This window comes from Peromyscus californicus, unplaced genomic scaffold (genome assembly GCF_007827085.1).
Source record: "Peromyscus californicus insignis strain IS unplaced genomic scaffold, ASM782708v3 Scaffold_12__1_contigs__length_115047231, whole genome shotgun sequence".
NCBI classification, from domain to species: Eukaryota; Metazoa; Chordata; class Mammalia; order Rodentia; family Cricetidae; genus Peromyscus; species Peromyscus californicus.
Window position 1 is genome coordinate 62,608,765 of NW_026294413.1, and position 14,293 is coordinate 62,623,057.

The window sequence follows — 14,293 nt, forward strand, 5'->3', positions numbered from 1 at the left end:
TCAGTTGAGACCCATTCTCTTCAATGAGCATGCTGGTGGGAAACATGTGATGGAGCCCAGTGCAGTGCCTGAATCATGTTCTCCAAGACTGCCACAGTAGGAGGCAGCCGGGTCCTTCCATGTCTGCAAAACATGTCAAGCCAGAGCCTCTTCTATGTTGATATTGAAGCCCCTTAGAGGGCTCTCTAGGACCCTTCACAATAACCTTGTGTTCCTTCAGGGTTATGATGACATGTTCTAGAGTGTGATAGTCAACAGGAGATACAGCAAAAATCAAAACTCTTTCTCTCTCTCTCTCTCTCTCAAAAAAAAGAAGAGTTGTACAATTCAGTATGAAAGCATGAATGAAGTGTTTATCTCAATGCCCTTTGCTTCTGTCTTAGTCAATTTTCTATTGCTGCGATAAAACACTATAACCAATTTATAGAAGGGAGAGTTTATTTGGGCTTACAGTTCCACGTAGCTAAGACTCTACCATCATGGTAGGGAAGCATGGCAGCAGGCAACCATGGTAGCCAGAACAGGAAGATGAAAGCTCACATCTTCAATGGTAAACACAAGACAGAGAGAGGAAGTAAGTGAGGCAAGGCTATACACTCTCAAAGCCCCAGCCATGGTGACACACTCCCTTCAGCAAAGCTATACCTCCTAAACCTCCCCCAAACAACGCCACCTACTGGGGACCAAGCATGAACTTCCTGAGCCTGTTGGGGTATGTCATTCAAACCAGCACAACCTTCTTCCTTTCTAGTGTACCTGATATAACAAAAGCTTCTGTGGTCCCTCCTGGTATAAGATAGATGATTTTATGGCCAATGTACTTTGCTCATGGATTTTAAGTAAGTGTTAGCCTCTTATTTTTGTGGACCCAGATTCCCAATCCCATAAAACACTTGTTGCTTTATTGCTGTACAAATGCAGCACTGAATCCTAACTTTATGACTATCTGCACTGTTTTATAGAATCAATTAGATGATTATCATAATAGCCACTAAATACCTTTATATTGTCACAAATGTTTTCTTTTAAATGCCTTTATTTCCTTCTTAATAACCTACTTGCCAGAATTCTAAGATGTCTCCATGATGTCCACCCACTGGGTTACAGCCCCTGTAGCCCCGCCCTTGAGTGTAGGCTGGTCTATGGTTTCCTCCATCCAACAGGAGATGGTGAAAGTGATGGAGCAGCAGTCCTTCAGTTACCTTAAAAATATACCATGGAGGAGTCTGCAGGTGTAATTAGGGCTTCAAATCAGATGATTTTGAGTTCATGGGAAGGAGTATTCTAGGTGGGTTTGGCTCTTGTTGTAAGGACTTTTACCCCTGTTGTAGGGATTCCTGTAAGGCAGCAGTTCTCAACTTGTGGGTCTCAACCCCTTTGGGGGTTGATTGACCCCTTTACAGGGTAACATATCAGACATCCTGCATATCAGATATTTACATTATGGTTCATAACAGTAGTGAAATTATAGTTATGAAGTAGCAAAGAAATAACTTTATGGTTGGTGGTCCCCACAACATGAGGGACTGTATTAAAGGGTTGCAGCGTTAGGAAGGTTGAGAACCACTGTTGTAAGGAGTTCTCCAATTGGCCTTGTGTTGCTGTGTTTAGAAGGTTCCTGGAGCAACTTGGCAGCTTCCTCTGCTCCCCACACAGGAGGGTGCTCAGTAGGCAAAGAGACTTGCTACTAAGTCTGGCAAGTTGTGTTGGATTCCTGGGACTCACAAGGCCAAGGGAAAGAACCAATTCCTGAAAGTTGTCCTCTAACCTCTACACAGACACTGTGGGACATATGTGCCTAGATGCAATCCATCCATCCATCAATTAATGTCTTTAAAATAAAAGAAAATCAGTAATAACAAGATTTTATTTTCTTTTATATGGACATGGGGTCTTAGATGTTTATTATAAAATGATTTGTTAAATCTTATACACATCTCCCAAATAGACCTTTGTACTTTCAAAATGTTTTTTAAAATGAATATTGAATATAAATACCTAAAGTTTCAGGTAGACATTTAAGAGAAATACAGAAAAATGAAAGGAATATATGGAGATTCATGTGTAATTTTAGTTAATCCAAGAGAAGCAAAAAATAAAGCAATGGGAAATTTCATGTCTCTTTTTCTTTAACAGATAGGAATGGGTCATTTGCATGTTACACAAGATGGACTTCGCCTGGAAGGGGAATCCGAGTTTTTATTTCCACTGTATGTCAAAGAAATACGCTCCAGAGTGGTAAGAAGGCTGTGTGTCACATGATTTGTGAAAAATAAGTAACGGTTAAGCACAGCAATTCATGGTATGTCCTATCTAACACATTCATGGTATATATGATCTAACACATACATGGTATGTCCTATGTAACACACTCATGCTATGTCCTATGTAACACATTCATGCTATGTCCTATCTAACACATTCATGGTATAAGTCCTATCTAACACATTTATGGTATGTCCTATGTAACACATTCATGCAATGTCCTATGCAACACATTCATGGTATATGTCCTATGTAACACATTCATGATATGTTCTATCTAACACATTCATGGTACATCCTATGGAACACATTCATGGTATGTCCTATGCAACACATTCGTGGCATGTCCTATGTAACACATTCATGGTATGTCCTAACTAACATATTCATGGTATGTCTTATCTAACATATTCATGGTATGCCCTATCTAACAATGTGCTACTGGACAGTAAGCCTTACTTTACAGAATATATGCTATGAAGATTTTATTCTTAAATGCTTCAGCTCTGAGTTTAGTAACCTCAGCAATTTATTCCATAGGAAAAAAAACATAATTTATAATTAAAAGTCTTTACTCAGAACAATTGACTATCATTGATGTTGTAGAATATTTGTTTAACTAAGTAAAGATGTGTTACATTTGTTTAATTATGTAAAGATGTGTTGCTGTTTCACCTTGCCTGCCTAAGGCACCTGATTGGTCTAATAAAAAGCTGAATGGCCAATAGCTAGGCAGTAGAGGGATGGGCAGGGATGGCAGGCAGAGAGAATAAGGAGGAGGAGGCATCTAGGCTGGGTGAGAGAAAAGAGAACAAGGGAGAAAGAGAGGGAGACATCTGGGGCCAGTCAGCCAATCAGCCACCAGCCAGCAAGACACAGAGTAGGATATACAGAAGGAAAGAAAGGTAAAAAGCCCCAAGGCAAACATAGATGAAGAGAAACACGTTAAAATAAGTTGTAAGAACTAGCAAGAAATGAGCCGAAGCTAAGGCCAAGCATTCATGACTAATAATAAGTCTCTGTGTCATGATTTGGGAGCTGGTGTTGTCCCAAAAGAAAGCCTGTTACACATTGGTGCAAGCAGCTTAAACAGACTTGATTCAGAGCAGTCAGAGCTCTCTGGGGGGACTCCAGAGAAATTCCTGCCATAGAGACATTCTGCATTACTTGTGCTACTTATACGTTTGTGAGCCTGAGATTCATCATAAGCAGATCCAAATCAGTCACTATGAAATAATCATGAACTTGAAAAGCAAATCGAGACTTGCCTTGCCTCCATGGAATTTAAGAAAAAGATCACAGAGACTGAAGTAAAGATATCCTAAAAGAACCATCAGGACGTTCACCAGGGTCTCCTACCAGCAGCAGAGTGACTCAGCAGGAGAGTCCCAGTCCTGACACAAAGGGGCGTCCTAGAGAGGACAGAGCAAAGGGGAAGTCTCACCCATGGTTGTGTTGTATTGTTTCTAGGAATCTTGCTGGCGGAAGGGGCATTCAGATGCGCTGTAATTCAGACTGATTCATGCATGGACCAGATGTGAAGTTTTTCCGGCAGTACACTTGCATTAACCCTAGTGACATTTAGCAGTGTTATGGACACTGTTGTGTGAGGACAAGGAAAGTTAGCACAAGTTTTGTTAGTAAGAAAGTCAGGCCTGAATAAATTAAAATGTGAGATCTTATTCTCTCCACCTCCCCAAGTCATGTTGGTTGATCCCTCCCTGTATTTAGGGAGACAACAGACAGTAGGACCCGGTGACTAAAGCCAGGTAAATTGATCATAGCCAATGGGACCTTCCAGAATGAAAAGCTTTAAGTTTTATTTTATCAGGCTGTCATTTCCAGAATGCTTTAAGAAGAACAGGGAGTACAATTAGAAAGAAAGTCAGATAACCAATCACATATTAAAGGTTCACAATGTGGCATCAATGTCAATCAGGACATAGAATTATAGAAACCATGAAGTGAACAGAGCTGTGCAGCAGTTTGTAACAAATATGACTTCCCTATAGTGACATGTGAAGAACAGATCTCCCCTGAGAAACCTGTGTGTGCCAATATGTTAGTTCTGCTTTTCTGGGGAGCAGTTCTCTATAAAATCCTAGCAAGTGAGCTCCGTCATCCATCTGAAGAGTTTGCCATTCAACAGTGATCTACATTACTGAGCTGAAAGAATGTCTTCTCATGAATGTAATTCAGTGTGTGCTCGTGCCTCTGACTCTGGCTATGTAGTACCCTCAAGAGTAATGGGGCTGGGGGATGGCTCAGTTGGTAAAGTGCCAACTTCACAAGCTTGAGGAATTGAGTTTGCACAGTTGCTGTGGGATGTTCTGTATGGCAAATGTGTTGCTCTGATTGGTCAATAAATAAAACACTGATTGGCCAGTGGCTAAGCAGGAAGTATAGGCGGGACTAACAGAGAGGAGAAAAGAAAGAACAGGAAGGCAGACGGAGTCACTGCCAGCCGTCACCAGGACAAGCAGCATGTGAAGATGCCGGTAAGCCATGAGCCACATGGCAAGGTATAGATTTATGGAAATGGATTAATTTAAGCTGTAAGAACAGTTAGCAAGAAGCCTGCCATGGCCATACAGTTTGTAAGCAATATAAGTCTCTGTGTTTACTTGGTTGGGTCTGAGCGGCTGTGGGACTGGCAGGTGAGAGAGATTTGTCCTGACTGGGGGCCAGGCAGGAAAACTCTAGTTACACACAGTCATGGTGACCCCACTCTCAAGCTCACACTCATGAAGCACCAGGAAACACACATTACATACTTTTCAAAATTTTTATATACTACTAGTAGTGTGTGTGTGTGTGTGTGTGTGTGTGTGTGTGTGTGTGTGTGTGTATGTGTGTGTGTGTGTGTGCGCGCGCGTGTAGAGGACAACTTTTGAAAGTTGTTTCTCTCCCTCTGTGATGGGATACAAGGATTGAAGTCAAGTCATCAGGCTTACACGACAATCTTTTATCTACTGAGACATCTTACCCACCCAAAACTTACATATTAATGAGTACCCTGAGATGTTCCAATGCATACATATATTGGGTAATGTTTAAATGAGGTCAAACATATTTCCTCCAAAGTTTAGCCTTTCTTTATTGAGGAAACATTAAAAGCGATGTCTTCTAGCCTTTGAAATGTGCAGTGCATCACTGTTAACGATGGTCCCTGCAGCTCCCTAGGACTCCCCAGCATCTTCCTGTCCCTGATGGACTGTAACTCATACCCACTAATGACCTCCTCCACCCTCTCACCCCACCTCCATCCTCCTCCATCCTCCCTACCTTCTAAGTGACTGGCTTCTTCAGACCACACAGCTGAGGAGTCCTGCAAGACTTGTCTTTTTCTGTGTTAGGCTTTCTCTTTTTATTGGGAGAAACCTTTGCATTTTGAAAATAAGCAGTGTGGTGTTTCTTGTAGAATAGCTAACATTCTCTGATTTATCCCCCCTCAAATGCCTTGGACATAAATAACAATGACAACAACTGTGAATGTCTTGGCAAAGATAAAACACTAATTAGAACCTATTTTCCTTGAGAACTAATCAACATGTTAAGAGCAGTATTTTCAAACATCATAAACTCAAAGGATTATTATAATCTTTTCTTAAAAGCCAATGCATTTATATCCTAAGCATAATATAGTTCTGGTTATTTAAATGTTTTTGCTGCAAGTGTATAGGATCCAAGGATCTAATGTAGAAAGTATAAATGTAAATTATACACAAACATAGCGGTATACTTTGCTAATTTTGAAAATCCTTTCCAGGACTCATCTCTGCTTCTGCAGTCAACTCAGAATGTGACAGTCAGTGCTCGCAACTCAGAAGGGGAGGTCACAGGCAGGGTGAAAGTGGGTGAGTCCAACAATCTTATATCAAGTCCACGGAGGGTGTTGAACAGATGGAGTTTCTTCTAAAGAATTGCAAACTTATTTATAAGTAATAAAAAATGAACTTTTTAACTTTCATATTGTGCATAGAGAACAGTTAGCACTGAGAGGCAGAGGGGCAGTGTGAAGGTTTGTATGTGGAGAGGGGATAGTGTTAAACCTGAAAATAGTGAAGAGAAAGACCAAATCCACAGTTATCTAATTAAAGCAAGCTTTATTAAACACTGGCCAGGACGATGGACACTGGCCAGGTCCATACCCAGGATTCCCAGAGAATGGCACTGAATTGGGCTAGTAGGGTGCTCATAAGGCAAAAATCCACAAGGTTATGTACTTCCCACCTTCATCCAGCAGGGGGCAAGCATACATCCTGCCCTACTTCCTGTCTACATACCTCTCACCTATGTGTGTAGCTGGGCAACCAACCTTGTTTACAAAAGTGAAAACACATGCCATGTTATTTTACATGAACAACAGCCCCCAGCATTCCAAGAAGTTATCTGTCCTTGGGCAAGTGGAGCTTACAGGTTAGAGGCTTTTTTTTTTTTTTTTTTTTTTTTTTTTTTTTTTTTTTTTTTTTTTTTACAGATCCCTTAAGTACAATAATTTAAACTTGAAACATAACTTGAGCGCTCATATTTTCCCCTTGTGTTGTATCACGAGTCAAATCCTTGACTCTATAGTGGGTACCTATACATATTGAGATCTAATAACTATCAGTTTAATAGCACCCAAATGGAAATTTATGTATCTAGTTAAGGCATTAATGAGCAAAGGCCAACAGTAATTAGCAGAAACAGAAGGGCCAAAGGCTCTGTGATGGTCAACATCAGAGCGGCTGTGAGAATGGAAACCAGTCATTTTTCATCTTGGGTCCTTTTTTTTTGCAAGGTTCCTGAGTGATTTGCATAGAAACAACAATTTCTATTAAAGTCACATAATAATATATCTGTTCACTCTCTACTTCCTGCCCACTGATGCAATGTGACCGGCGGCTCTTGCTCCTGCCCCACACCTTTCCTGCCACAACCTCCTAGAACTGCAAACCGGAACAAACCTTCCTCAAATTGCTTCTGTCAAGGCATTTTGTCACAGCAACAAGACAAGTAACCAATGCCCTTTCTAAGACTGGCCCATGGGAAAACACGCCAGCACATGATGGCACCTGCTAGAACTTGGAGCCCACTCTTCTGAGCACCAAATCCCAGAGGTCACAGAACAAATTCTGAGACTAAACTACTGAGGCTTTTGTAGAAGGGAGAGTGCCGAACATGGAGAATGGGATGCTAAGCATTGCATCAGAGAAGGGGAAATTCTGGAATCTGAGAAAGGCAGAGTGATGAAAGTACCAGTAATGGGGCACGGTGGGAGGCTGAAGTGGGTCTGTGGAGATGTCTCATTCTTCCACGAAGAAGCAAGAGCTTGCCGAGAGGTTGGCCAGCACCCTCCCAGACGGACCACCGTCCTCAGCCCCAGGAGAAGTCTAACCCAGGAAGGGTTCCAGAAACCACCTTATAAAAAGGGGACAAATTCAGTGGTGCTCAGTAAGCCCCACACGGAAATGCCCACATTGCAGTGCGTAGCACAGATGGGCCAGCAAACAGTTAGGTACCTTCACCCAAGAATTCCAGGTTTGACAGGAAGACGAGACTAGCAATGTCCCGAAAGATCGGCTAAAGAGGGTCTGTGGGGAAGAAAAGAAAAATGAGCCCATTTTCACTCTCACAAATAGAGAGAAGAATATTCTCACACTGCATTGTCTCCAGAATCCAGGTGCAAAGAATGTTATGGGAGGAAAAGCCACTGGGGCCATGATGCATGCTTTTAGGAAAAACAAAACAAAAAACAGAGCTAATGGAATGACATAATAGATGAGTGTGTTTCTCATTCCTGGGATCATGCTGGCGATAATCCTTTATGTTTAAAAATTGAAAGGGAGCTGGAGAACAGCTCAGTGCTTAAGAGCACTTGCTGCTCCTGCAGAGGACGTGTGTTTGGTTGCCAGCATCCATATCAAGTGGCTCACAACTGCTTGCAACTCCAGTCCCAGGGCATCCTATACCCTTGTCTGGCCTCTTTGGGAACTCACACATGGTGTATATGCACAGGCACACACACACACACACACACACACACACACACACACACACACACACACACACAACTTTTTTAAGCTGAAAGGCAACATATTTTGGAAAGCAGTAAAAATGATCCACAGGAATATAAATGAAGGAGAACTTAATGTCTCAATGGACGTGTGTAAGGATGGAGTATGCACCATGTTGCTGTGGCTTGCAGAGATACCTCAGAACAAATATGGTTCTGGTCATGTGATGGCTAGCTTCATGTTTAAGAGTGTAAAATTACTGTGCTTAAGAGAACTATAAAGCAAAATTGAATTTCCAAACATGAAGGGCTTAAGTTAAGGGTTGATCTTTGTAATTGCCTGGTCTTGTACAATTTCAACAAAACTATTGTTTATACAAGGTAATAGGTCATAAGGTCAACGGCTGTTCCTGCTGCTGTAAAGGAAAGCTTGTTTGCTCAACAGAACCATAACTTAGTGTTCTTTGCCTTTACAAACCCCTGACTGACGTGGCTGACTTGGCTGGTGCAGCATTTGGGGATCCTTAGTCCTGGTTGTAGATCCGGTGCCAGTATATAAAAGGAAGCCTCTTCTTTGTTAAAATGTATTCATGGCCAGACTGGTGGGTCTCTGAATGACCCTGGACCCTTAACAGTCACTGCAGCTTCCTCCTCAGCCTCTGCTCTGTTCCCCCTTTTCACTGCCTGTGGGGAGCCGGGAGTCCCTTGACCCTCAGTCTCACCCAACTTTGTTTTCATGGAAGTGAGTGGACCCATGTGCAAGGCCTTCCCTCGTTCTCGAGTGGGAAGCAGTGAGCCTGCACTGCATAAGTTGCCCTATTTTTCCATAATTTTTTCGTCACAAAATGCCACATTTCATTCAATAAGAGTCAATATTAATATAACATATATACGAGATGCTGGTGACCCTGGATCTCTGGGTAGGAAAAAATATATATATATATGTATGTATATGTATATGTATATATATAATTATCTAAAAGTAAAGCCACGTTTTCTTAAGAAAAAGAAAATTTAACAAACTGAGGGCTTTAACTCCTAACTACATCTGCCACCCAAACCATTTCTACAAGTTTATGTATTATTATTGTGGTAGGGATGGGGAGATGCATGCCATAGTGTGCCTGTGGAAGCCAGTCATGTCCTGTGATTCAGTAGTGACCCAGCAGTTGTGAAAATAGGGAATCCATGCTGCTTACAGCAAACGTCTAATACCCTGTGCTGATTGGCCCCTCAGGTGCCGAAATGGTAGAAGTCCAGAGCCAGCACTTCCAGATCAGCTCTGAGAATGGCAAGCCACTGTTCACCGCCGAGGAGCAGGGTATGGTGGTCGGCACGGGCAGACTGCGAGTCACGGGTATGTGGAGACAGGCGGCTGCAGCGCATCCATAGCTCTGCTCTGCACTCGGCTAAGGAACAGTATCTGGCTGTTGAAGTTTCTTCCTGGCATTTCCTTTGACATTCTGTTTGCGTCTGAAGGACGATGCCTTCCTCACACAACTTTGCCCACCTTCGTCTTTCTCCTTTATCTCTTTTCTAGTCACTGAAGCCAAGAGCTCACACATCTCTCTGTGTGGTTTTCGTATCTGTTTTATCCCCCATGTGTCTACAGACAGCCTTTTGAGTCTGGCTGATTCAAAAGTGGACTGGAACTCTCAACAGGTTCACCTTCAGTATAAAAAATTCTATGAAAAACATTTTCAGAACCTGTTGCAAACTTGCTTGCTATGTTTCTGGAAGTCTAGAGGTAAAGCAGACAGATGTGTTTAAGCCACTTTCGGAATTTTTCTGCACTAATCAGAAGATCAACAGTAACATTATTCTCTCGCACAGTGTTAACAGGAAGTAGACTCAACCCCTGATATACAATTTTATGTGATTTATGCATCACTTCCAAGCACGCTCTAAAGTAGTGACCTAATGTTGCAGACTATGCCAAGGAAGCAGCAGCTTTCTTTCTTTCTAAAAGACACTAGGAAAGCCAAGATAAGAAATTGAAGCCAGTGGGCGGTGGGGGGTGGGAGGGGTGAGGCATGTGCCTGCAGTCCAAACATCAGGAGACAGAGGCAGAAGATCATGAATTCAAGATGTGGGCTAAATGGTGAGACCTGTTTCTCTCTCTCTCTCTCTCTCTCTCTCTCTCTCTCTCTCTCTCTCTCTCTCTCATTCTCTCTCTCTCTCTCTCTCATTCTCTCTCTCTCTCTCTCTCATTCTCTCTCTCTCTCTCTCTCATTCTCTCTCTCTCTCTCTCTCTCTCTCTCTCACACACACACACACACACACACACACACACACACACACACACACACACACTTACCGCTTAGTAAGTAAAAGAGCAAGTAGCTAAGTATCTGACATAGAATCCACTGGCTCAAAGTACATACGGTCTCTGCCTTGTGATGGTTTAGCTCGTCTGCCTTGTAATGATGGAGACACGACACAATTAGTAGGCACCGACTGGAATTTTTTATGTGCTTACTTTCTTGGACTAGCATTACATCATCCCATCCTCATGGCTGGAGAGCTACAGTGGGCAATACTACACCTCCTACTCAGTCCTTGGATCACATACGATTGAACCACCTCACTCTACAGTGGGCTGTGCTGCTGAGATGGCATGGTTGATAGTCAGGTAGATGCTATCTTCCACTTGGGATATTATCAGTTTATGACATGGTTATTAGAACATACCACCATTATGAGTCGAGGGCCACCTGTTTAGGACACATTGGCTTTCTTGACCTTGATGCTATTTCTGTACTCGCTGCATGCAAGTTGTCAGTAGGTCTGTCTCCTGATGTGTAAGAGCAAGTTGGTACCACTAATCTTCTTGATGGTGGATCAAATTAATATGTGCAAAGTCAGCAAAGCCCTTGGGAAAGTACCATTGTGCTGTAGGGTATAGTGAAAAGAGTATAAGTCAGGTGGTGGTGGTGCATGCCTTTAACCCCAGCACTCGGGAGGCAGAGCCAGGTGGATCTTTGTGAGTTCGAGGCCAGCCTGGTCTACAGAGTGAGATCCAGGACAGGCACCAAAACTGCACAGAGAAACCCTGTCTGGAAAAACCAAAAACAAAAAAAAAAGAGAGAGAAAGAGAGAGAGAGAAAAGAATATAAACAGAAACTTGGATTCCATCAAACCCAAGCCATCCATCACAGAGGATAAACCATTCCCAAGCCTGGGGTTTCTTTCAGATTATGGCATTATAAGGGAAGCAGATGAGAAACCTGATAAGCAGTTGCAGTGGAAGTTAACTGTATACATCAGAACCACTTTGGGCGGTTGTTATGTCTGTATTTATTGTATTCAACCCTGGAATCTCTGGCTGGGTAGCACATCGGTTACTTCTCTTGCTCCCGGGACAAAGCATCTGCCAGAAGCACCCTGATGGAGGAAAGGCTTGTCTGGGCTCACAGTTCAGGAGATGCGGACCATTGTGGGAGAGAAGGCATGAGGCTGAACATGCTTGCTGTGCAGCTGAGAGAGCTGATGGGCTGGCTTTACACATCTCAGAGGGGCAGCAAACAGAGAGAGCTCAGACAAGAAATTAGATGAGCAAGAATCATCAAGATCTGCCCCTAGCAACCCACCTCCTCCTGCTAGGCCAACCTCCTAAGGCTCCACAACCTCTCCAAACTGTGCCAACACCTAGGGACCTGGGAACTGCTTGAGCCTGGAAGGGCATCTCACATCCAAACCATCAACAAGTAGGCTTGGCATAAGACTGAAGACTCCATTTCTAACCGGTTCCTAGGGGATGTCAGTGATACAGTTCCAGGGGCCACACTGAGAACCTCATCCCCACACTAACCTGACCAGAGTCGGTGGGAGAAGTAGCTGGTCAGTCGCATATAAATGCATTCTCCAGCACAACCTTGAAGCTATCCTCTTAAGAGACAATCTGAGCCCACGCTTCCATCTCAGGCACTAATTTCTCCCAAACTCCCCCTTCTCTCCAGTGATGCTAACCAGGGTATGTGAACCTCACCTCTAACAACTGTGTTCCTTCCCTGTCGTTACAATATGGAGGTTCTTGTTGCCACAGTAACCATGAGTGGGGGAGTGAATGACCAGACCTGAGCTTGCTGAGCTTTCCAATGTGTCCTTGGCTTGACCCAACTCTGACAAATTGTAGAAAATTCCACAATTCTGGTATTTCTCTTCTGGGTGTCTCTCTATATTTATTGTCTGGTTCAGGCTTCCTCAACCTTAGTACTGTTACCATTTGAGGTGGGTAGTGTTGGAGTGTAGATGGGGTGTACACAGGAAAACTAAATAAAACCATCATGCAATTAATTATAAGTACGTTGAGAAGGTTATCACCAAAAGTTATCTATTCATAGTGACTATAGTTATGACCATATTTTGTTAAATAGAAAATTTAGTAGGATATTTTCATGAACTTTAACTTTTCAAAATAAATTCCCATGGCAGCTTTTCTTCACTACATCCTGTGAAAGTCCAGGGTCCACTAAAAAATATGAAAACAGATGTATCTGGATCACCATGCCTGTTAGGCCCATAACCAAAAGCACAGACACTTTGTGGTATGTCTCCATGGACAGCTGACAAGCCACAGGCACGGGCAGTCGTCTTTCTACTGAAAGGAATGAGGACTCCCCTGCAGTGGCTGCGGCCTCACGGACACACAGATATCACATGGGAACCCGGAGGGTGCACCTCCAGGTTGACTCACACTGACTCCAGCTTTTCCTGAGTGCAGGAGCTCGGACATGGGATGCACCCTGCCGTTCTGTGTGACTTTCTCCGCAAACATCTACGTGAGGGTCTCAGTAGCTTCTGGGGCCCTGGTGCTGCCAGTCAGGTTGCCACAGTCTCCTCACCTCATTTCTTTTTATGTAGTTTGGCAGTTGCTCTGTTTGGGTGTCCCTCTGTCACAGCAACTTCATGGCTGCTCTGTTGGAATCGTTTCGTGTTTTTTGTGTCAGATAGTGTATGATGAGAGAGAAAGGACACCATCATATACTCACTGGCTACAGTGAGGATCTCTCTTCAGTGCAATGCAAAGATGTTGAGTTTCCTGGACGGTGGTGTGCCTTGACTCATGCTGTAGAACTCTGACCTCTGGGTCCCATTGAAATCAGAACAGCTGCAGTCACCCACGAGAGAGACCCACAAGACTGGGCGGATTAACGACTTACAGTTGTTAGAAAGAGAGACTCCTTAGTGGTATAATTGTCGATGAGTCAACCATGCACCTCTGACTAACCCCTTATCCACACTCCTGTAAATAGCTTCAGTAGACTCAGTGGTTCACCAAGCTAGACTTGGATGGAATGATTTCTTTGATACGTCATTGCAACAGATAGAAATGTAGTTCCCAAGAAAAGTCACAACAAATCCATTGTACATTTTAAGGCCAGTCTAATCATTACAGGGAAAATAGATTGTTTAGAGGCAAGAATCAAAGCATAGAGCCAAGTAGGATGGTGGCCCGCCGAGGCGGGGGCAGTGTTCTGGAGGAAGTGGGTCACTCCGAATTAAGGTCTGAGATAAGAAGCTCTGTCAGGGTTCAGGTGGGTGTCAAGCATCTGGGGAAAGAATCAAAGGCGATGCTTGTTGGTGGGTAACAAGGTTGTTCTGTGGGTAATGGAGAACCCAGGGGAAGAGAAAACACCACACAGCAGAGGCAGCCCGCAGATAATTCTTATGTTGAGGATCAGCACAGCTATTGACTGTGCATCCATGGACACTTGGAACAGAAGCCTTGAGTGAGCACACGTGAGCATCACACACCAAATGAGCTATGAGAATGCCCATGAGGCCCCAAGTGGAAGAGTGGAGAGAGAGCGTGGGGGCAGGATTATCTCAGTAGCCATTTTCCTGGTGCCAGAACAGCTGATGTTCCAGAATTTGAGTCCAGGAAAGATAGAAATTGTCCTTGGATGTCATCATGGAGGTTACTACTATCTTAGAAAGAGCATTTTCAAGGGGGGAGTGAGGGATTCAAGGCAAGAAGCAATTTGAATTGTTTGCATTGTGAATAGAGTGGGAGGTTGTACAGATGCC

The 14,293-nt window shown here is 43.3% G+C and overlaps 1 protein-coding gene across 1 annotated transcript in view; it reads left to right on the forward strand.

Moving 5' to 3' along the window:
* Sgcg (sarcoglycan gamma) overlaps window positions 1-14,293 on the forward strand; it is a 48,534-nt gene that overhangs the window by 21,098 nt on the left and 13,143 nt on the right. Inside the window, exons 3-5 of the mRNA XM_052733027.1 lie at window positions 2,137-2,238; window positions 6,035-6,122; window positions 9,501-9,620. Of these exons, the coding sequence (XP_052588987.1) occupies window positions 2,137-2,238; window positions 6,035-6,122; window positions 9,501-9,620 (310 nt within the window). The remainder of the gene's footprint in view (window positions 1-2,136; window positions 2,239-6,034; window positions 6,123-9,500; window positions 9,621-14,293) is intronic.